Source organism: Tursiops truncatus, chromosome 1, assembly GCF_011762595.2.
Source record: "Tursiops truncatus isolate mTurTru1 chromosome 1, mTurTru1.mat.Y, whole genome shotgun sequence".
NCBI classification, from domain to species: Eukaryota; Metazoa; Chordata; class Mammalia; order Artiodactyla; family Delphinidae; genus Tursiops; species Tursiops truncatus.
In genome coordinates, this window is record NC_047034.1 from 171,293,259 (window position 1) to 171,315,138 (window position 21,880).

General features: G+C 45.7%; 2 protein-coding genes across 11 annotated transcripts in view; one reads left to right on the top strand and one right to left on the bottom strand.

Moving 5' to 3' along the window:
- SPATA21 (spermatogenesis associated 21) overlaps nt 1-17,002 on the top strand; it is a 32,267-nt gene extending 15,265 nt beyond the window's left edge. The window contains 6 exon segments of the mRNA XM_073804634.1: nt 1,704-1,773; nt 1,895-2,008; nt 15,262-15,437; nt 16,253-16,427; nt 16,944-16,965; nt 16,967-17,002. Of these exon segments, the coding sequence (XP_073660735.1) occupies nt 1,704-1,773; nt 1,895-2,008; nt 15,262-15,437; nt 16,253-16,427; nt 16,944-16,965; nt 16,967-17,002 (593 nt within the window).
- The window catches only part of SZRD1 (SUZ RNA binding domain containing 1), a 39,426-nt gene continuing 22,461 nt past the window's right edge, over nt 4,916-21,880 (bottom strand). For 7 of the 10 annotated variants that reach the window (XM_019918894.3, XM_019918895.3, XM_073795404.1 and 4 more), the window contains one exon: nt 4,916-20,909. In XM_019918894.3, coding sequence (XP_019774453.1) covers nt 20,807-20,909 — 103 coding nt within the window. In that variant the 3' untranslated portion in view covers nt 4,916-20,806. The remainder of the gene's footprint in view (nt 20,910-21,880) is intronic. The other 3 variants (XR_012327766.1, XR_012327767.1, XR_012327762.1) reach the window with 3 other exon arrangements.

Consider the following 21,880-nt stretch of genomic DNA (forward strand, 5'->3'; position numbering starts at 1 on the left):
CATGGAGCACAACACTTGGTGCAGAGCATGCATCCGGGAGACATTAACTGCTGGTACTATTCATTCACTAAATCTTTATTAACTGGCTACTGTATGTCCATTCCTGTGCTGGGCACAGGGAATAAAGACATGTGTAAGACCTATGAGACCTGCCCTCGAGGTGCTCACACAGTCAATGACACAGAAGGAAGAGTTGCTAAAGGAAGCAGTGCTTAAGGTGGCTTGGAGGAAGGGATCAGGAAGGAAGGCTTCCTGGAGGAGGTGATGCCTGAGCCAAATTGTGAAAGATGAAGCAGGAGTTAGGCAGGGAGAGGGGAAGGAAGAAGGGCATTGCTGGTGGCAGAAATAACCTGGACAAAGGGAATAGGGCACAGGGTGAGAAGCATCACATGTGGTTTGGTTGGCTAGATGCAGGGAACACAGCGGAGCTGTAGGGGGCCTGGGCTCCTGACCTCTGAGTGTCAGCTCTGCTTCCTCCATCACTGCCTGAGTGTGAATCCTCAGACACAAGCTAAGAATGGACCTCAGCTCGGCCCCTACATGACCCCAGGCAACAGCCTACTTTTGTCTATGCCTCAGGCCTCATCTGTGACATGGGGATAAGAGTATTAGGCGACCCCCCCACCTCCTCCCCCCCACCCCCCCACAAGGGTGGCTTTAAGAATTAGAGACCACTCATCAATTTGTCAAGTAGTTCAGAGAACATTTGCCAAGCACCTCTCTGTCTTAAGCCCTGAAGACACAGTGCAGAACAAAACAGCCAGTTCCTATCTCCCAGAGCTTCAGTTAAATCCCAGATCTTATGAGTGTGTGGTTCAAGTACAAGGGTTCTATGACAGTGTCCAACAGGGGGTCTGACCTGCACTGGTCTGACTTCCCTAAGGAAGTGATGGTCAAGGGGGAGCATTGAGAAAGTTGGAGGGAATTCCTTGGCAGTCCAGTGGTTAGGACTCCGCGTTTTTCACCCTGCGTTTTCACTGCCGGGGCCTGGGTTCAATCCCTGGTTGGGGAACTAAGATCCTGCAGGGCCACAACAGACAAACAAGAACAAGCAAACAAACAAAAAGAGTTGGAGGGTGGTGGAGAGAAGTCTAGGAAGAGGAAGCAGCGTGCACAAAGGCCCGCAACAGGGAAGAATGTGGCCTCTGGAGGGAGAGCAGGTTAGCGCTGGGGAGTTTGGTAGCAGGTGAGGCTGGAGACAGGTAACGGGCAGGTCTAGCAGGACTTTGAAGGCCAAAGTGGGAAAACTGTAGGTACAAATATGTTCTCATGCAGAGACTAGCACACTGTAATAAGAGTTGCTGACGTTTAATGAGCGTGTATTATAAGCATGGCCCTATTCTGAGCACGTTGCCTCAATTTCTCTCCCATGAGAAAGGTGTTAAGGTCATCCTCACCCTATAGATGAGAAAACTAGGGCTTAGTGGGGTTAAGAGACTTTGCCAAGGTCACAAAGATAGTAAGTGGTACACCTATGACATGAACCCAGTCTGCTGCTTCCAGGAACTTCTGGGAGCTTCTAACCCAGGAGATTTTAATTTTCACCTTCTACTTTCCTGTGTGCACCACGCTCTCCGCACTGAATATGCGTTACTTTTATCATCAAACCCAAAGAGTAAATGCTAATAACCGTGCCTGGGTCGCAATGCCCGAGCCTGCTGTGAAAGGCCCCTGGCCACACTGTATTCTTCTGGCCTCCACAGGAGACGGCCACGTGAACTTCAAAGACTTCTTGGCCGTGATGACAGACACCAAGAGCTTCTTCTGCTGTGGGTGAGCAGGGGTGAGCCCAGGGCACTCAGAGCTGGGGGGAGGGGCCAGGTGGCTGCTGGGGCTGTTAGGCATCCAGGGCTGTTAAGTGGTAACGGCAGCCACCATCCCACGTCCCCAGCAGAGAAGGCCTGACGGACATGGCTCCCCCAAACCCCCGCACTCTGCTCTTTGAGATCCTGTCCCTGCTGGTGGAGATGCTGGCCTTACCTGAGGCAGCCTTAGAGGAGATCACCAGGTGAGTAGGACTGGCTGTTGGGAGTGGAGGGTTGCGGACACGGAAATGGCACCTAGCGTTTTGGCAGCTGAGGACTTTTGATAATTAGGACTATTAGTTGCCAGTGAAACCCACATAAAACTGGCTTATACAACAGGGGAATGTATTGGCTCACATCACTGCTCAGGGCCTCAGGAATGGCTGCATCTAGGAGACCAGATGATACCATTCAGGCTTTATCTCTCCCGCTCATCTCTGCATTAGCTTCAAGCTCAGCGAGCCTCTTCCCACAGTGGGAAGGATGGCAACCGGCAGCCTCTACTCTACGCATACCCTCCTTGTCTTGCAACCTCAGCAGCAAGAGGAATACCTTCTTGCAGTACTCATACAGCAGTCCCAGAAAGGGAATGTGATAGGGCCTGTCTAGGGCTAGAGAACACGAGGTGGAAGCCTCCCCGTGTTGCCAGAGTGGGCTGGTGGGTGGTTAGTGGTTCACCTAAGGAAGAGACGGCTGTGTACAAAAACAACACGAACATTCGAGGGCTAGAAGCAGAGGGTCAAGGCAGAATGGCCCACCTGGTCTCTCTTGCAGCACACAGAAGCTTGTCCCTATCGCTCAGAAAGTTGGATCATTTTTTCCTGCCACAGACCAGGCTTTTTCGGCAGGGGCCGGAGGAGGGGCAATGATTGCAGGCTGTTCCACTAATACCAACTTAGCAAACCCCAAAGACAAGAGATCTTTCTTCCTCCCGGCATCTATAAATCACTAAACATATATAAGTCTGAAGACGACAAATGTATGATTTTAAAAGCAATAAAACAAATTGCCAGGTATCAATTTCTCCAGTTTAAAAACAGGGGTTCCCTGGTGGCGCAGTGGTTGAGAGTCCGCCTGCCGATTCAGGGGACACGGGTTCGTGCCCCGGTCTGGGAGGATCCCACGTGCCGCAGAGCGGCTGGGCCCGTGAGCCATGGCCGCTGAGCCTGCGCGTCCGGAGCCTGTGCTCCGCAACGGGAGAGGCCCGCGTACCAGAAGAAAAAAAAAAAAATATATATATATATATAAAAATTCCAGTAATCTTGAAGCCCGTGTGTGCCCTACCCCAATCACAAAGTACTTTCTCCCTAACAAGAACCAACCCTTATTCCTTTGCTTTTTGTTTTAAAATTTCACTGCTTATTTTTTCCCTTATCGTTCATTGAAAATTTCACACATACGGCAAAGTTAAAAGAATTTTACAGTGAACATTTATATACCCACCACCTAGATTCTACTGTTGCCATTTTGCCGTACTTCTTTTGCCATGCTTCTATCCATCTGTTCATCGATCTATATTTTTACTCATTTCAAAGTAAATGATAGTTATTTCCCTCTAAATACTTCAGCATACATGGCATTAGCTAATAATCAATATTTGAATAGAGCTTCCCCCCCGCTGCATATTGTGAGGTATAATGTACATTCAGTGAAATGCACAGATCTTAAGTGTATCATTGAATGAGTCTCAGCACATGCCCACACCCCAGCAACCTGAACCCCTTTCAAGATATACAGAACTTTACCATCATTCCAGAAAGTGCCCTCATGACCCTTACCAGTTGGTCCCTGAACTGCCCCCGCCATCCAGAGGCAATCACTCTTCTAATTTTTTTTTTTCCATTACAGAGTGGTTTTGCCTGACAACTTCATATAAATGGAAACAAACCGTATATAGTCATTAGTGTCTAGCTTCTTTCACTCAGCATAATGCTTTTGAGATTCATCCATGTTGCTGTGGGCAGCAACAGCTCACTCCTCCTTATTACTGTATCCCATTGGATGAATATACCACAGTTCATTCATCCATCCTTTCATTGGTAGATTTCTGAGCTGTTTTTAGTTTTGGGTTATAATGAGTAAAGCTGCTATTAACATTTTTGTACAAGTCTTTGTGTGGACATATATTTTGTTACTTGGGTAAGTACCCAGAAATGGAATTGCTGGGTCACAGGATAGGTGTATTTTACTTACAAGAAACTGCCAGACTTTTTTATCTAAGTGATTCTACCATTTTACACTCACATCAACAACGTACGAGAGTTCCAGTTGCTCCACATCTTGTGCATATCTATACTGTCAGTCTTGCTAGTTTCAGTCTGGTGGATATGCAGTGGCACTTTTTAAAAAAAAAATTTCATTTACTTATTTTGGCTGCGTTGGGTCTTCGTTGCTGCGCGCGGGCTTTCTCTAGTTGTGGCGAATGGGAGCTCCTCTTCGTTGCTGTGTGCGGGCTTCTCATGGCAGTGGCTTCTCTTGTTGTGGAGCATGGGCTCTAGGCACACGGGCTTCAGTAGCTATGGCACGTGGCCTCAGTAGTTGTGGCACACAGGCCCTAGAGCACAGGCTCAGTAGTTGTGGCGCATGGGCTTAGTTGCTCCACGGCATGTGGGATCTTCCCGGACCAGGGCTTGAACCCGTGTCCCCTGCATGGGCAGGCGGATTCTTAACCACTGCACCACCAGGGAAGCCCTGCAGTGGCACTTTTAAATTTTGACTCACACTTGTTTGTATTCCTGAATACCTTATTGTTTAGCTTTCCAAATTTTTTTACCTCTATCGGAGTGGACTCATACTGTAAGTCCTCTGTTACTTTTTCTTCTCAGTGTTAGGTATTTGTGACTCATCCATGTTCTTATGCATAGCTGTAGATCATTTATCACTTTCACTGCTACATACTATTATCTGGTATGACTACATCATAATATATGTATTTGTTCTGCAGATGGACATTAGGTCTATGTTCAGTTTCCAGCCATGGTAGAAACAGTGTTAAAATTTTGTATATGTTTCCAGGATACCTGGGCAAGAGTTTCTCAAGAGCAGCAGTTTTAAAACTTTTTCATCTAGGAAACTGTCAATATTTTCTATATATGAACTTAAAACTGAGAGATCTAAAAAATATTAATTTATTTAACAAAGATAACCCCATTACATGTTAATAGAAAAAAAACATTTTAAATGAAAAAATAACGATATTTTCCAAAACAAACAAACAAGAAAGTTAATGAGAAGAATGGCATTGCTTTACAATATTGAGAATCTCTTCAGTGTCTGGCATAAAAGAAGTTGGCTGGATTTTCCTATATGCTTCTGCATTCAATCTGTTGTTTTGGTTGAAGAATATGAAGAAATCCGGCCTCACACAAATATGTAATTGGAAAAAGTATTTTAATAGCCTTTTCATTTAATATCCCATATATCATGGAGGTAGTTTTCTTTGATAGTACACCAAACTTGACGAGCAGTAGTGTCTTAAAAGTTGGTTGCAATATGGAATCTGATGCCATATCTGTGAACTGTTCGTTGTACTTTTTAAAAAAAATATTTATTTATTTGGTTGTGTGGGGTGTTAGTTGCGGCCGGCAGGCTCCTCAGTTGCAGCTCCAGGGCTCCTTAGTTGTGGCAGGCGAACTCTTAGTTGCAGCATGCATGTGGGATCTAGTTCCCTGACCAGGGATCGAACCCGGGCCCCCTATATTGGGAGCACGGAGTCCTATTCACTGCACCGCCAGGGAAGTACCCTCGTTGTACTCTTTTAAATAAAAAATCTATTGTTTTTGTAGTTTAAATGGATCTTTTCCCATAAATGGCTTTTGTAACATGCATTGTTCATTTAGAACATATTGCGTATCTTCTAAATGTTGACACATTTCATTGTAGTTATTCCATATATTATATGTATAATTATTAATATCACCCCTAATGTCAGACAAGTCTTTAGGGAATTCCCTGACGGTCCAGTGGTTAGGACTTGGCGCTCTCACTGCTGGGGCCCAAGTTAGATCCTTGGTTGGGAAACTAAGATTCCACAAGCCACAAACGTTTTTAAATATTAGAAGTGTCGTGTGAGGCTACAGTTCAGTTCACTCATTTGACTGTTATAAACTATTCTGTGTATGAACATGCATATGACACATGCTTATTATAATGGATTTTTAAAATTTTATTTATTATTTATATTATTTTGGCTGCACTGGGTCTTCATTGTGGCACGTGGGCACTCAGGCTCTTCGTGGCGGTGTGCGGGCTCTCTAGTTGCAGTGTGTGGCCTCTAGAGCACTCGGGCTTAGTTGCAGTATGTGGGGATCTGAGTTCCCTGACCAGGGATCGAACCCGGGCCCCCTGCATGGGGAGCTCGGAGTCTTAACCACTGGGCCACCAGGGAAGTCCCATGATAATAGATTTGCTTTCCCAAATTCTAATTTTTTACTTGAAAGCTTTCATTTTGTCATAGGTAACAAATGCTGTCAGCTCTTTTCCTTGAAAGGATGGGCTAACTTCATCCATTTTCGAGAAAATACCTGCCAAAATACGCAAGGCTGCATAACCATAGTTTGTCCTTTTTTCAAGTAAAAAATGACATTTAGTGTGTAGGGGAGGTAAAATTTTCCTTTACCCTCTTAGAGCTTCCAGCTGGGACTGATGTAAGACAGACCAACAGGAGAAAAGCATACAAGTTTAACTTACACGCACATGGGAGCCCTGACAAGAATAATGAAGACCCAAAGAACTGACAAGCCCGAGGGGCTTGCATACAAGGATGAAAAGAGTAGCAACTGTAGAAGAGTAACTAAAACATATGGGCAGGGGCTTCCCTGGTGACGCAGTGGTTAAGAATCCGCCTGCCAATGCAGGGGACACGGGTTCGAGCCCTGGCCCGTAAGATCCCACATGCTGCGGAGCAACTAAGCCCGTGCACCACAACTACTGAGCCTGCACTCTAGAGCCCACGAGCCACAACTACTGAGCCTGTGTGCCACAACTACTGAAGCCCGTGCGCCCAGAGCCTGTGCTGTGCAACGAGAAGCCACCGCAATAAGAAGCCCGCGCACTGCAACGAGGCATAGCCCCCGCTCGCTGCAACTAGAGAAAGCCCGTGCGCAGCAATGAAGACCCAGCACAGTCTAAAATATATATATATATATGTGTGTGTGTGTATATATATATATATATATATATATATATATGGGCAGAATTAGGAAGATAAGAGTTATTTTAACCATGTCTGTTTGTACAGAGTTCTCTTGGCCTGGACTCTTTTTTTTTCCTTTGGCCGCACCACACGTATACACTGGCCCTCGGCAGTGAAAGCACAGAGTCCTAACCGCTGGACCGCCGCGAAGTTCCCTCTTCCTCTCTTGTGATAAGAATGTTTCTTCCTCCTGGTTCAGGGAGGGCAGCTTTCACCTGGGAATTTTGTCTCCTGCTTTTAAAAAGAAAAAGTCAGTGGACCCTTCTTGCATCTACTGTTTTTCAAGTGCCTTTAACTCAAAATAATCAACATGCTGAAGTGGCACATATTGGGACGGCATGTCCTAAACTCCTTCCTTCCCTCCATCTGGCACTTCCCTAGAAGGTTCATCTATTAAAAGCCGAGTTGGTGGCCGTGGAGAAAAAGTCGGGTTAGAAGTTGCAAAGAGATCTGTGAAAGGGGGAGGAAAACACAGATTGGAACAAGCAGGAAAGAACAAATCTAAGCACATGATCCTGTATTTCCCTGGATCCGTCTCTTAGTCCTGAGAACAGGTCAGTTCAGTGACAGTCGGAGCTCACTTTAGGAGGCAATGGTATAGGTGGGAGTAGGGCACCCGCCTAACTTAGGCCTTTATATGGTGAGCTGCTAGCAAGCATTTACTGAGGGGCATTTCTTTGGAAAAAGAGAAACAGAGGTTAATGGTTAGAATAAATTGTAAACTCAGTTTCTGAGACCAGAGGGCAGTTAATTGTGAGATTCTTACATGTCAGTCTCAAAGCATCTTCAGATGGTGGAGGGACTTCCCTGGCAGTCCAGTGGTTGAAACTCTGCGCTTCCACAGCAGGGGGCACGGGTTCGATCCCTGGTTGGGGAACTCGGATCCTGCATGCCACACAGTGGCCAAAAAAGAAAAAAAAAAGGTGGAGTGAGGCTATCTGGTGGCTCTCTGATGAATTTTCTGGCTTGCAGTTTGAATGTCTTTGGTGACGGCACTGGGTGTTCCCGTGAACTAACAGCAGCAGGCATACAGGGTTGTTATACATGATCTGTTGCAGTGATTTTTTCTTATGGACGTTTATATTAAGTTGCTTTAGCTTGCAGGGCATTGGGAAAAGGGCAGTCCTAGTTTTCAGTGATGCCAGGTCAGGAGGGTGGAGGGAAACTAGAAATGTTGATTCACTTTGTGAATACAAGTGGCAGGAGCCAGTTTATAAAGAAGACAAAAAGCTCAAAGTGAACTAACTGTTCAGCAACCTACAAAGGGGTGTTATAGCTTTTATTGAAACACAGAATTTTTCTCTCCACAATCAGTTCCATTTTTATCAGATAATCAAAGTAAGACTAATTTGTCTGTAAAAATTTTTTTTGTTATTGAAGTGTAGTTGATTTACAATGCTGTGTTAGTTTCAGGTGTACAGCAAAGTGATTCAGGTCTAATATATACTAATATACATATTAGTGTGTGTATATATATATTAGTGTGCGTGTGTATATATATATTAGTTTCTTTGTGGACAAATCAGGCAAGTATCAGAAATCACAAAGAGTTCCCTGGTGGCCTAGTGGTTAGGATTTGGCGCTTTCACCGTGGAGGCCTGGGTTCAATTCCTGGTCCAGGAACCATCTCACAAGCTGCACAGCGCGGACAAAATTAAAAAAGAAAAAAAGAAATCACAGAGACAAAGAACCTAGAAAGTTAAACGTATGGCTCTCTCCATTCTTTTTTACTTTTAATTTACTGTCATGGTTGACAAACATCAAACAGTGCACTTTAATTGTGCATTTTGTTCTTAGGTTGAATTCATAGCATTATAATGTTAAACATCTGGTAGAGATAACATATGCTTGTTTGACTAGTCTTAATTTACATAAGCTTTTTTTCCCCTTTCTTTAAGCCAATTAAATACAGCTCTCTTACAAGTTAATTTTTATCAAGACCATCTGGAGTAGAAAAACATTACTTACATATTATATATACATATATATATGCGCATAAATAAACATGCAAGACCCAATGCAGCAAAAATAAATAAATTTAAAAAATAAATCTATTTAAAAAAAGGAACTCGTTTCATTTCTGGTGGGAATGCAAAATGGTACAGCCACTTTAGAAGACGGTTTGGTGGTTTTTTTTTTTTAATTCATTAATTAAGTTATTTTTGTCTGCATTGGGTCTTCGTTGCTGCACATGGGCTTTCTCTAGTTGCAGTGTGCGGGCTTCTCATTGCGGTGGCTTCTCTTGTTGTGGAGCTTGGGCTCTAGGTGCGTGGGTTTCAGTAGTTGTGGCATGCAGGCAGAGCACAGGCTCAGTAGTTGTGGCGCACAGGCTTAGTTGCTCTGCGGCATGTGGGATCTTCCCGGACCAGGGATCGAACCCATGTCCCCTGCACTGGCAGGCGGATTCTTAACCACTGTACCATCAGTGAAGTTCCAGTTTGGTGGTTTCTTACAAAACTAAACAAACTCTTACAATATGATCCAGCAATTGTGCTCCTTGGTATTTACCCAAAAGAACTGAAAACTTAGTCCACACAAAATTAACTGTGCTACACCTACATAGTGGAATATTCAGCACTAATAAGAGCCATCAAACCATGAAAAGACAGAGGAAACTTAAATGCATATTGCTACGTGAAAAAAACTGATCTGAAAAGGCTGCATACTTTACAGTTCCAACTATGTGACATTCTGGAAAAGACAAAACAATGGAGACAGTAAAAAGATCAGTGCTTACTGGAGTGAGGGGAGAGGCGGAGGGAAGTGGAGCACAGATTTTTAGAGCAATGGAACTATTCTGTATTACCATAATGGTAGATACATGTCATTTCACATTTGTCACAACGTTATACAATGTACAACACTATGAGCGAATCCTAAGGTAAACTATGGCCTTATGGTAATAATGATACGTCAGTGTAAGTTCTTCAGTTGTAACAAATGTACCACTCTGGTGGGGGATGTTGATCATGGGGGAGTCTGTGGGTGTGTGTGTGGGGGAAGGGCAGCGGGTAAATGGGAACTGTCTGTACTTTCCACTCAATTTTCTGTGAATCTAAAAAAGTCTATCAAAAAAAACCTTAGTTAAGAAAAAAAATACACTATAAATAGAAAGTCCCCCCCCCCCAAATTAATTAACCATATACACTTGGGTTTACCTCTGGATTCTTTATTCTCTTCCTGTGTCTATATTTCTGCAAATACCACATAGGTCTTGATTACTACAGCTTTATAGTAAGTATTCAAATCAGGTAGAGTAAGTCCTCCAACTTGTTCTTTTTCAAAGAGTTCTAGATCCTGGTCTATTCTAGGTCCTTTGCATTTCTATATAAATTTTAGAATCAGTTTGTCAATCTCTATAAAAGAGGCTGCTGGTATTTTGTTGGGATTGCATTGAATCTATATGTTCATTTTGGGAGAAATGACATCTTAATAATGACAAGTCTTTCAGTCCATGAATATGGTGTAACTCTTCACTTATTTAGGTCTCTAATTTCAGCAGGATTTTGTAGTTTTCAAGATATAGATCTTTTACATATTTTGTTGAATATACCCATAAGTAGTGATAAGGTGCTGAGAGTTTAGACCTCTGCAAAGCATGAGAGTTCACGGTTAAGAAGTTTAAAAATATATATATATATATATATATCCATAAGTATTTCATATTTTATACTGTTGTAGATGTTTCCATTTTCCTATTGCTCATTGCTGGTATTATAGAAGTATAGTTTATTGTTGTATATTGATCTTGTATCCTATGACCTTGCTAAATTCACTTATTAGTGCTGGTAGCTTTTTATAATAGATTTCTTAAGATTTTTACACACACAATGATGTCATCTGTGAATAAAGACAGCTTTACTTCTTCCTTTCCAATCCATTAGCATTTATTCCTTTTGCTTGTTTTATTGCACTGGCTAAGACCTTAAGTAAAACAAAAGTGATGACAGCAAACATTTTTGCCTTGCTCCTGATCATGGGGGAAGCAATCAATCTTTCGCCATTAAGCTTGATTTTAGCTGCAGGATTTTCGTAGATACTTTTATCATGTTGAGGAAGTTCCTTTCTATTTCTAGTTTGCTGAGAGTTTTTATTATGAATGGGAGTTGAATTTTGTCAAATGCTTTTTCTGCATCTTGAGATGATTATAAGGTTTTTCTCTTACATTCTGTTAATATAGTAGATAAAACTGATTTTTCAATGTAAACTAACTGCATTCTTTGGAAAAACTCCACTTAGTTGTAATGTATCATCCTTTTAATATATTACTGGATTCAACCTGCTATTTTGTTAAGAATTTTGGCACCTATGTTCAAAGGAGATATTGGTCGTTAACTTGCTTTTTGGGTGATATCTAGTGTTCCTGTTAGTATAATGCTGGCATCATAAAATGAGTTACGTGCTCTCATGTCCTGAAAGAGTTCATGAAATCTTGGTATTCAGTCTCCTCTAAAGGTTTGACAGAACTTACAGTGAAGCCGCTTGGACCTTATTTTCTTTGTGGGGAGGTTCTTTTGTTTGTTTGTTTTGTTTAATTGAAGTACAGTTGATTTACAATGCTTCAGGTGTACAGCAAAGTGATTCAGTTACATATATACATATATTCTTTTTCAGATTCTTTTCCATTATAGGTTATTACAAGATATTGAATATATTTCCCTGTGCTATACAGTAGGTCCTTGTTGTTTATCTATTTTCTATATAGTAGTGTGTATATTTTAACCCAAAGTCCTAATTTATCACCCCCCCACTTACCCCTTTGGTACCAATTAGTTTGTTTTCTATGTCTGTGAGTTTATTTCTGTTTTGTAAATAAGTTCATTTATATCATTTTTTAATTTTCCACATACAGGTGATATCATATGATATTTGTCTTTTCTCTGACTTCACTTAGTATGATAATCTCTAGGTCCATCCATGTTGCTGCAAAAGGCATTATTTCATTCTTTTTTTATTCCATTTTATATTTTATCATCTTTATCCAGTCATCTGCTGATGGACATTTGGGTTGCTTCCATGTCTTGGCTATTGTAAATAGTTCTGCTATGAACATTGGAGTGCATGTATCTTTTTGAATTAGAATTTTCAGCTTTTCCAGATATATGCCCAGGAGTGGGATTGCTAGATCATATGGTAACTCTAATTTTAGTTTTTAAAAGAACCTCCATACTGTCTTTCATAGTGGTTTGTGCCAATTTACATTCCCACCAATAACGTAGCAGGGTTCCCTTTTCTCCACACCCTCTCCAGGCTTTCTCTTTCTTCTTGAATATTTCTGGCAGTTACTTCTACATAATATGGATGTACTACAACATTTTGGTTAATGATTTTTAGACTTGTATCTACTGACTTCTTGTTACGGTAAGAATTTAGCTGTCTGATACAACTATCCCCTCAGCTCCTCCTTCCCCATTCAAATATATTATCATTTTTTTACTAAATATTTGGGGTTTCTAATATTATGGCTACACAATTATTCATAGCTGAGCATTTTTTATATAATGATTTCATTTCCTTTCTTATTTTTTCATTTCCTAAAAGTTGACAATTGCCTTGATGTTTTTTTTTTTCTTTGTACTCACTGACAATTCTTGTACCTTCCTAGAGCTTCTTTTTCTTGGAGGCATTTTCTAAATAATTCCATTTTTCTCATTTTTGGATTAATTTCTTCTTAGGCATGCTGCAGAGCCGTCATCTTGGGAGTCTGTTGTCATCCTAGGAATTCTTTCTTCCTTTCCTCTGATTGGAATTCTGTCTACTGGATCACATGTCTTACTTTTCCTTGATTTGCTTACTCTTTCTTGGTTTGATTTGCTTAAAAAAAATAATAACGGGAGCATGTTTCACCAGTAGCTTTTTGGGGTTAGAAAGGCAGTAATTCAGCGACAGATATGGGAATGCCAGCCCTTGAAAGTTTTGTCTTTTAAGCTATAGTGATCCAACCTAAACTGGTTGTCCTCTATGGCCGTTGCACTGCCATTGTGGGATCTCCCTTCACCATCTTCCTTTAACTTTTGTCTTTCTCCTGTGTTAGATTTCTTATTTTCTGTATGTATATCTTCCTTTTCTTTTTGGTTTATGCCCTCATTTTGGAAGAACATGCCCTCCAGTACCTTCCTGAGAAAGGATGAATGGGAGGCATGAGTTCTGAGATTTTGTATGTCTACAACATTGTTTATTCTACCATCACACTTACTGAATAATTTAGCTAGGTACAGAATTCTAGATTAGTGTATTCATTAAGGAATAGACCCCAATGTACTACATACAGTTCAAACAATATAGTTTATTTCTCTCATATTGATGGCTTGGAGGAAGCAGGCAGGAAGGCAAGGTTGCTCAAGCACCCAGTTTCTTTCCCACTTATTCTTCCGCCATTCCCTAGGTCAATCCTAAGCCAATTTACCAGCAACACATCTAAATTCAAGCCCATAAGAAGGGGAAGGAGAGGAAGTAGAGAGCAAGCAGTTTCCTTTAAAATGGCGACTGAGAAAGTTGCACACACTCTGCTCATGTCCTGTTGGCCCCTGTGGGGTGAAGTTATTTCCTAGTCCATCTTTTTACTCAGGATGCTGTCTTTTCAGGTTCTAATTCTACACAGGGGTCTAGATCCAATCTCCATTTGAGGGCTCTGGTATTCATTTTCTATTTTCTCTGTGTGAAGCTCATTAAAACCCAAAATTCCAGGCTTCAGGGATAGGCAGAGGTCCTAGCAGAACCACCTGCTTAAGCCCTACGGGCTTCCTAACACTCTGAGTAGCATGCCTAGCCTTCATCACTGCCTACAAAGTCTCAGGTAGTCTGGCCCCCCCATCCTGCTGCCCATTTCTACCCCCTTCTCCCTCACACACAAGCTCTAGCACCTCTCTGTTCTTAGAGCTCACCAAGCTCTTTCACGCCTCCTGGCCTTTTCACAAGCCATTCCCTCTGCCTGAAAGAGGCTTCCTCCCGATATCCACTTAGCTTGGTTCCTCCCCTCATTTTGCTCAAATGCCACCACCTCGAGACTTTCACTGACTACTATGGACAAAATAGCTCATCACTACCTCCTACTCAGCTTTTACTTTCTCTCAGAACACCCATCACTCCCCACATGGTACCATAATTTATTTACTTGTTCATGGTCCGACTCTCCCACTAGATATGTGCCTAGGTGGTTGATTTAAAAAGTGATACCAGGGAGCAGACGTGAGGGAAGGGACATGAACACAGAAGGAGGAGGAGCCAATACAATGATGTGCTACTGAGCCAGCCGTCCCCAGGATCTTCTGAGGAGACGATGAATGGTGGCTCAGAACCATCAGGGGAAGAGACAGGAGCCTGTATACCTCAGCTGCTGGCTCCTTTGTCAAGGGTGCCCCACACAGATGTTTAACTCCCCTGCACTTCTGGGGCGCATGTGTGTCAGAGAGGCTCTGGAGCAAGCAGCAAGAGGTAAGATCTGAGGTGAGACTGGGCCAGGTTGTCCCTGTGCAGAGCTGGTTGAGGCCCACGTAGAAGTGGTTGCTATGACAGTGGCTGGACTAAGAGGTGGGGCTGAGAGATGACACAAGGACCTTATATGAATATCTCCTGCACTGCTCTTTCCCAAGCATTTAGGTGAGTGGCCAGCATACAGTAAACACTCAATAAATATTTGAATGAATGAATGAATGGTGCTGCAGTCTAGTGGGGAAAAGGCAAGTAGTGATGAGTTAAGAGTATTAAGTGGGCTGTGATAGGGTTAAGTACAAGTTGTCAGGGGGCCTATAGTGGGAGCCTAACCCATCTATTGGAGGAGAGAGGACTTCCTGGAAGAGATGGCCTTTAAACTGCGATCTGGAAGATGAGGAGGAGTTAACTGCACAGCTGGCTTACAAAGCACTTGCACATCTAAGTAAAAATACCAGTGATAGAAATCATGGGCAACATTTACCAAGCTCTTTCCTTGAGTCAATTTGCTGAATGCTTAATGGGTCTTGTTATTTAATCTTTGTTTTTAACCCCATAAAAAACGCTGACTGATCTGCTTAGAGAAGTGACTTCCAATGACTGGCAGAGATAACCATTTCCCCCCACTTTATAGGGGTGACCGAGACCCAGAGCAGAGCAGTGACTCGCCCACAGTTACAGGAAGTTAATAGTTGAGCCAGGACTAAAACCCAGATCTCTTGTGGCCCTGCTCCTGAGCTGGCCAGACAGAACAGGGGCTCAGAAAGAGTGAGGGAGGAGGAGGGTGAATTAAACACGGCTGGGCTGAGCTGGGTGGCACTGCCTCCCCAGCTATTACCAGAAGAAGCTGAAGGAAGGCACCTGTAAGGCCCGAGGGATGGAACCGGCCATTGGCCAGCTGCAGTCCCAGAAGAAGCTTCCCTACAACCCGCAGCAGGCAGACTCCTTGGAAGTCCCAGAACGAAGAGCCCTCAGGATCCTGAGCCAGCTGAAGCAGCAGAACTATGGTGAGGGCCCTGGGTGCCACACAGCCAGGCCCAGGAGCTGAGACATGGTTTCCCACTTCGGGCTTAACTGTGTGCCATCAGCCAGCTGGCTGATAATCACCACCCATCTCCAGCCTTCCGCACACCCTTTCCCCTGAGCCTTAGCCCTGAGCACAGGTTGGTCCCAAGAGCCTGGACTGAGGAGGAAGAGTGCTTAGCAATCCCACCTCATCATTTATTGAGCACCCTCTGGGGTCACTCACTATGCTAAGCCCTTTGCAGACATGCTAGAATTTAATCCTCATAATCACATACTTACCCCACGTATTCACGATGAGAAAACTGAAGTTTAAGCAACTTGCCCAAGGTCCCACAGCTAGCATGTGTCAGAAAGGGGAGATTATACCCAGGTCTGACTCTAAAACCTGTGCTCTTTCCTCTGGGCAAGGTTACCTTCCCATAATAGTAGACTTCTACTGTGTGCCAAGTGATGGGCTAGAAGCTTTCTAGAGTCTGTAGAGTGTGCCTATCAGACTCTGCCAGGACTCATCCCAAAGACATGTGCTCCTTTTTAAACAGGTATTAGCCCTTACACTGTTCTCAGCATTTAGCTGAGTGCTTTGCATATATTATCCCTTTAATCCTCATCATCAACTCTGAGGCGGATACCACCATCAGCTCCAGCTTATGCAGAAGCTCAGAGAGGTTAAGTTACTTGCCCAAACGCACCCAGGTCGTTATGTGGCAAAGCTGGGATTTCACATGGGTCTGCCTGCCTCCCAGCACTGGACGTGCTCTGAAACATTCCCCTCTCCTGCCTCTTCCACCTTTGCCAGCTGCCAACCTGCAAAGCCCCTATGCCCAGGTGCCTTGCATCCCACTCTGCCCGAGGCTGGACAATACGGTCCGCCGGAAGCAGGGCAGCCACTACATGCTGGAGCTGTGTACCCCCACAAGCCTGGGCCCTGACACCCGTAGCCTCTTCTTCCAGACTAGATCTCAAGGAAGCAGGTGGGTACCCAGAGGGCAGGGACTGCAGCCCAGGCCCATCCACCTCCTTCCTTATGAAGTCCCTGGCCTAACCCAAGGGAAATCCATCCTTCCAAGAGATGCCTCAGAGACTGTTGTTCCAGGGAGGAAAAAGGGGAAAGGATGGAAGGGGGAAGAAACTAACCTTTGAGTGTCTGTGTCCCAGGTAGATTGTTCCTAAGTCATGGTACTTACGCCTTTCTGTGCCCGGGACTCGGTAGCACTACCTGCCTTTCTCATGCAGGGGGTTTAAGTCCTTTGCCTGAGTCTGATTCCATGTTAGGAGTAGTAGGAAACAGGCTTAGCAGCTGGGTGGAGGGAAGCTTCCCCTGCAGGAGTCCTCTTCCAGGCATCCTGGGATAAAAGAACACTGGACTTGGAATCAGGCCTCTGAGCCCGACTGCTGGCCCCATCACCTCCCTGGGAAGGACTCCTCTCCCCTTGGGTACATGGGGTGGTTCACTTCCTCCCACCCTTCTCTTCCACCTCTCTCCCTAGGGAACCCAGCTCTGACAGCCGAAAAGTGGCTCAGTTCTGTGCCGGCTCGAACCCACTGACCCTGCGGAGTCCTGACTCTGGGCAGCTTAGCAATCAGGGCCTGCAGACGGACGGGTCATCAGGCAGGGACTGCTGCTGGATTTTGCTTTTGTGGCCTGGTAAGCCAATAAACAACAAGAACCTCAGCCTCTGTGCCTGGTGCCAGGGAAGGCCCCAGGTTTTCACCCTTCCACTCGGCTCTCAGAGCGGAGGGCCTCAGTCTCCCTCAGGCTTCGGAGCCCCTGAAGCAAGACTCGCCTCAAAACACCGCCGAGGGTCAGGAGTCCTGCTAGAGGTGGCCCTGGGTTCAAAGTCTTGACCTCCTGTGCACTCTCAAAGCACAGAGCTGGGACTATTCTCAGATGGGTGCCTCCACGCCTTGGACTAGGAGTCCCATAAGGGCAGGAATTCTCTTTCCCACTTGCTTGAAGGGAATGGTGAACATAATGGAAGTACCTGGGAAAGACACTGGCCCCTAAAACGGACAGACCCTGTGGAAGGGCAGGAGGGGCCTCAGCCATGCTCTCACCAACAGAGGGCCAGGACCCAGGGGTGCCCTTCCCTTGGAGCCTAAGCATGTGGGTCCGTGGCCCCAATCCATACACCACCCCAGGCCTATTACTCAAAGCGAGAGCCCCTCCCTAGGACTGAGCAGAGATAGCTTCCCAGTGGTTAAACAAGCAGCCACAGCAAGAGGTTAGGAGGCCAGAAACTGAAATGAGGACAAGGTTCTGACAAGTTTAAAACATGTATTTAAAATACAATTTATAAAATGCTTAATCTGCCAACTCAGGAGCCCGCGGTGCGGGGTGGGGTAGGGTGGGCAGCTACCCGCTAGACCAGCAGAGCAGGACTGCAGGGGTGCGGCCCTCCCTCCCATGCCCTTCTGTTCAGATACCCAAGGGGCCCATATGCACCCCTGGGATCACATGGCCGAAAACAGGACCCCAGAGGTTTCCAGAGTCTCTGCCTACCAGGGAGGCTGGGGCAGCCCTGCCGGCCCATCCCTGAGCAGAGCATCCCCAGATGGGGCAGAGCAGGGTACGGCTGGGCTAGACAGGGTGGGGTGAGGCAGTGGGCTCTGGAAGGGGCTGATGGTAGCAGATAGGGTGTTGCCTCCTGCCTGCAGGTGGGGAGCACCCTGACTGAGTGGGCGGAGAAGGGTTGGTCACCAGGCCCAGACCCCCAGCTCCTTTGGTTATAGGCTGACATCAGAGTAGTGGCTCATGGGAAGCAGTTAGCTGGAAGGTCTGAGGCCTGGCTCACGGAGTCAGGGAGGAGCTGGGGGAAGGGGACAGTACCATGAAGGCAGATAAAGGGGCAGCAGCCTCAGGTTTCTGCCCCCAACTCCCCTGGGGTTTTCCAAGCCAAAGCCTGCAGCTTACTTTTAAAAAATTAAAAAAAAAAAAAAAAAAAAAAAGCACTTAAGGAAAGTTACAGACAACTACCCCCCCCAAAAAACCCCCAAAACAACCACAAACACACACACAAAATCCAAACCGTTCTCTCATCTCCCCTCCCACCTCCCCCCAACACAATAGTTTCCTGTTTTCATTTCTTTCTCTTTAAAATGTTGCCTGTCACCTCTCCATCTGGGAAGCCAGGACATGACCGCTGGTGGGTGGTGATAGGCACACAGCGGGCAGAGCCCCATCTTTGGCTGCAGGGAGGTGGGAGCATCAGTCCCTACTACATCCTTGATCCACAGACACCCATCAGCCAGCCTCCCCTTGGCTCCCACTAGAGGAGGGCAGCAAGGACAGGCGGTCCCGACAGCTGAGCAGTCAGCACTTCTGGCCTTCCCACCTGGCCTACCTCTGTACCTTCTCCAACTGAAGAGGACAGTCTCATCTTGGGCCAGAAACCACTATTACATGAGGGATGGACACTATCCGTTTAGAATGCGGAAACTTGGTCAGGGCAGTGGAACTGTAAAGACAGCAGCAACCTTCTCCCTTGCCCACTCCTGGAGGTCACTTCCCCTCAGAACAGCAATGTGGGCACCATTCAATGTTCTGTGGGTTCTTACTGACTGAAGCTTTGTTCCAGCTCTGCTCACGGACAATATCCTGGCTTCACGCAGTTATAAGCCTGTGCTATGGACTAGTTACTGACTTAACCGACAGCTGACCTTTCCTCCTAATGGGAAGATGTAGTGGGCCAAGGCTTGCTGGGCCCGGCTGACATCCCCACAGGGCAAGGCTGAGAGCCAGCAAACCAAAGGTGGAGTGAGCCTGCAAGACCTAGCTTGCCACCTTGGCCACCGCGAGCTGCCCTCATCACAAATGTCACACCAACCACTCCAAAACTCATCTGCTGAGCAAGGAGGCCGTCTGGCTGGCTGAGGGATATAAGGCGAAGTGGAACGGAAGAGATCGGACAGCCTGAGAGGGACCAGATTGTATACACACAGATGCTCTGGGCTGGGCCCCCTAAGCCTCTTCCACCTCAAAGAGCCAAAGCAAATCTCCAGGCTCCAAAGACCGAGGGGAAACTGCCTTCATTCCAGGCCCTTGCTCTGGAAAAAGGGGTCGAGGGTAACCTAGGCCTATGGGGAACCCGTCTGTCATTACCAGTCTTTGCAATGCACAGCTTGTCTTTCCCCAAATGTTATTCAGAATGGTCTGCTCCCAAGGTAGTGATTTCACAAGGGAAATGTACCGGGTAGAGTTACCGAGCTGATGCCATCAACAGAGATGGTGCTCCACAGACCCCTGAGAGTTCTAAGCCTTGCTGGAGTGGGAAGACCCACCTACCTTCTGACCACACTAGGCAGGAGGCTCAGAGTCCTGGAGTCAGACTCTCTCCTGGCTTTCCTTGTGCTGACAGTAAAATACTGAGCAAGGCTTGCAGCCTCACTCCTAAAGCCCGGGAGTGCAGCCTCACTCCCTGCCCTCTTCTAGAAGTAGTAAGCCCAGCTGGTAGGGAACCACCCTGAGGGGTTTTGGAAGGGAAAGTCTGTTCACTTTCCCTATCTCCCAAAATACTAAAGGTGAGGGGTTGGCACCCTCCCCAGGCTCTCTGAGCCTACAGAGCTGGCCCAGTCTCCAGGTAGGGCCCAGATGCTCTGGTACTTAGTTGCGGGGAGGGAGGTATAGGCATGGGGTGCTCCTCTGTCCTGGGCTGCAGAGCCCTGCCCCTTTTCTCGGCGGCAGTAGGAATACAGAAGCTAAGCTCACCAAAATCCTATTGGTTAATGTTTCTAGTGGATTGACCAGAAACATTTTTAAGTAGACTACCAAACTACCCTTTCTCAATTAAAAATTCATTAAACTGCTAAAACCCCTCCCATGTACTTTTTTTTGCAAATCAAATATTTGTATAAACAAACAAAAATAGGAAGGAAAGAAAAAAAAAAAGAAAGGATATCTTCAAATGGAACTTGCTTTTAAGTGATGAAGACATGCACTTGAGGGTGGGTGGACGGGAGTTCTCATTTGTGTTTTGAAATCCCAAATTAATGAGCATGATAAACTGTTATTGCTGGCACTGGCTTCACCCCAAGCGGCCAAGTGGCACTGTCTGACTCTACTCTGAGTCCTTGGTGGGTCCCCCCAACCCTCCTCTAACCCCCACCCTTTCCCTTTCCATGGACTTGGGACAGCCCTTGTAGAAGTGCCAATCACAGTGGGAAGGGGGGGAAAGGGAGGTCACAGTGCATGGGGTTCAAGGTCACAGTGGGCGGAGCAAAGGGGATCACAGTGCAAGTAAGTCAGGTCGTTCCCTCTGCTCAAGTCCAGCTGTCTGCCACGGCAATGCGACCCGCAGCGGACGACCCAGGAGGTGGTGACGGCGGTGGCGGCGGCATCCTTCCCTGCCCGCGTTTATCTGCGCTGTTTGAAGCCTTGTGATCCATCAGGACCCAAAGGCTGTCTGATCACATTGTTAGGCTGCCTGCTGTCTTCAGGTTGGGAGATCCTGGTTGGCCTGAAGGGAAGAAGATCAGAGTGAGGCCTGAAAAAGGGTATAAAAGAGGCCCCTAAATCTTAAAATCAACCAATTCTGCAGCTGGGGCAGAAGTCACAGTGGCTATTAGCCAGCTCTGGCTCTCTGAGCCTGCTTCTTTGGCAAGCGGACTCAGTGCAGCTCCAAGCTGGGAAGCCCCTGGGAGCAGGTGGGGTGGACGGTCCATGTTCACCTCTAGCGCCTGCAGCACTCTTCCCCACAGGCTGGTTTGCCATCATTCACCGGAGGCAGAGGAAGTGCTCAAGGGCCCATCCTGTACAGAGGCAGTGACCATGGATAGCATCTCTTCCACAGAACTTCATGGCACAGACTCCCCAGAGGTCGGGCCAAGGTAAAGACCTCTAACCAAGAGCTCATCAGAGTGACCTGGCTCCCGCCACTGCTGCTCTCCTGCTTCTCTCCAAATCATGGGATTAATGGTTGACTCATATTACTGTGGAAAACTACAAGAAAATGGACTTTTTCTACTTTGCCAAATGAAGGCTTACAGGAGAGATAACAGAAGTCCATCAAAATAATGAAGGCGTAGAAATAAGGTACAGATTAGCACTTCAAGTCCCAGAATACACCATCCAAGGAGGAGTCTCAAAGTTAGAAAGAGGCTGTTTCAACAAATACTGCTTTACCAGGAGGTGACAAACTTACATAATACAACCTCTAGGACTGCAAAGAAAAAAATGCCAGGAATAAAAAAGAATTTAGAAAATTCACAGAAACATCACAGTGGGCCATTATAAGGCCCAAAAGATAACATCCAGAACCCACTTATTTAATTGCACAACAAATGGACGAGGCAGGTACGATCATTATCCCATTTTTCAGACTAGGCACAGAGGGGTTAAGTAGGTCTAAGTTAAGCAGAAGTTAAGTGGCAAAGGGGGACTTTTCCTCTGTGGCGCAGTGGTTAAGAATCCACCTGTCAATGCAGGGGA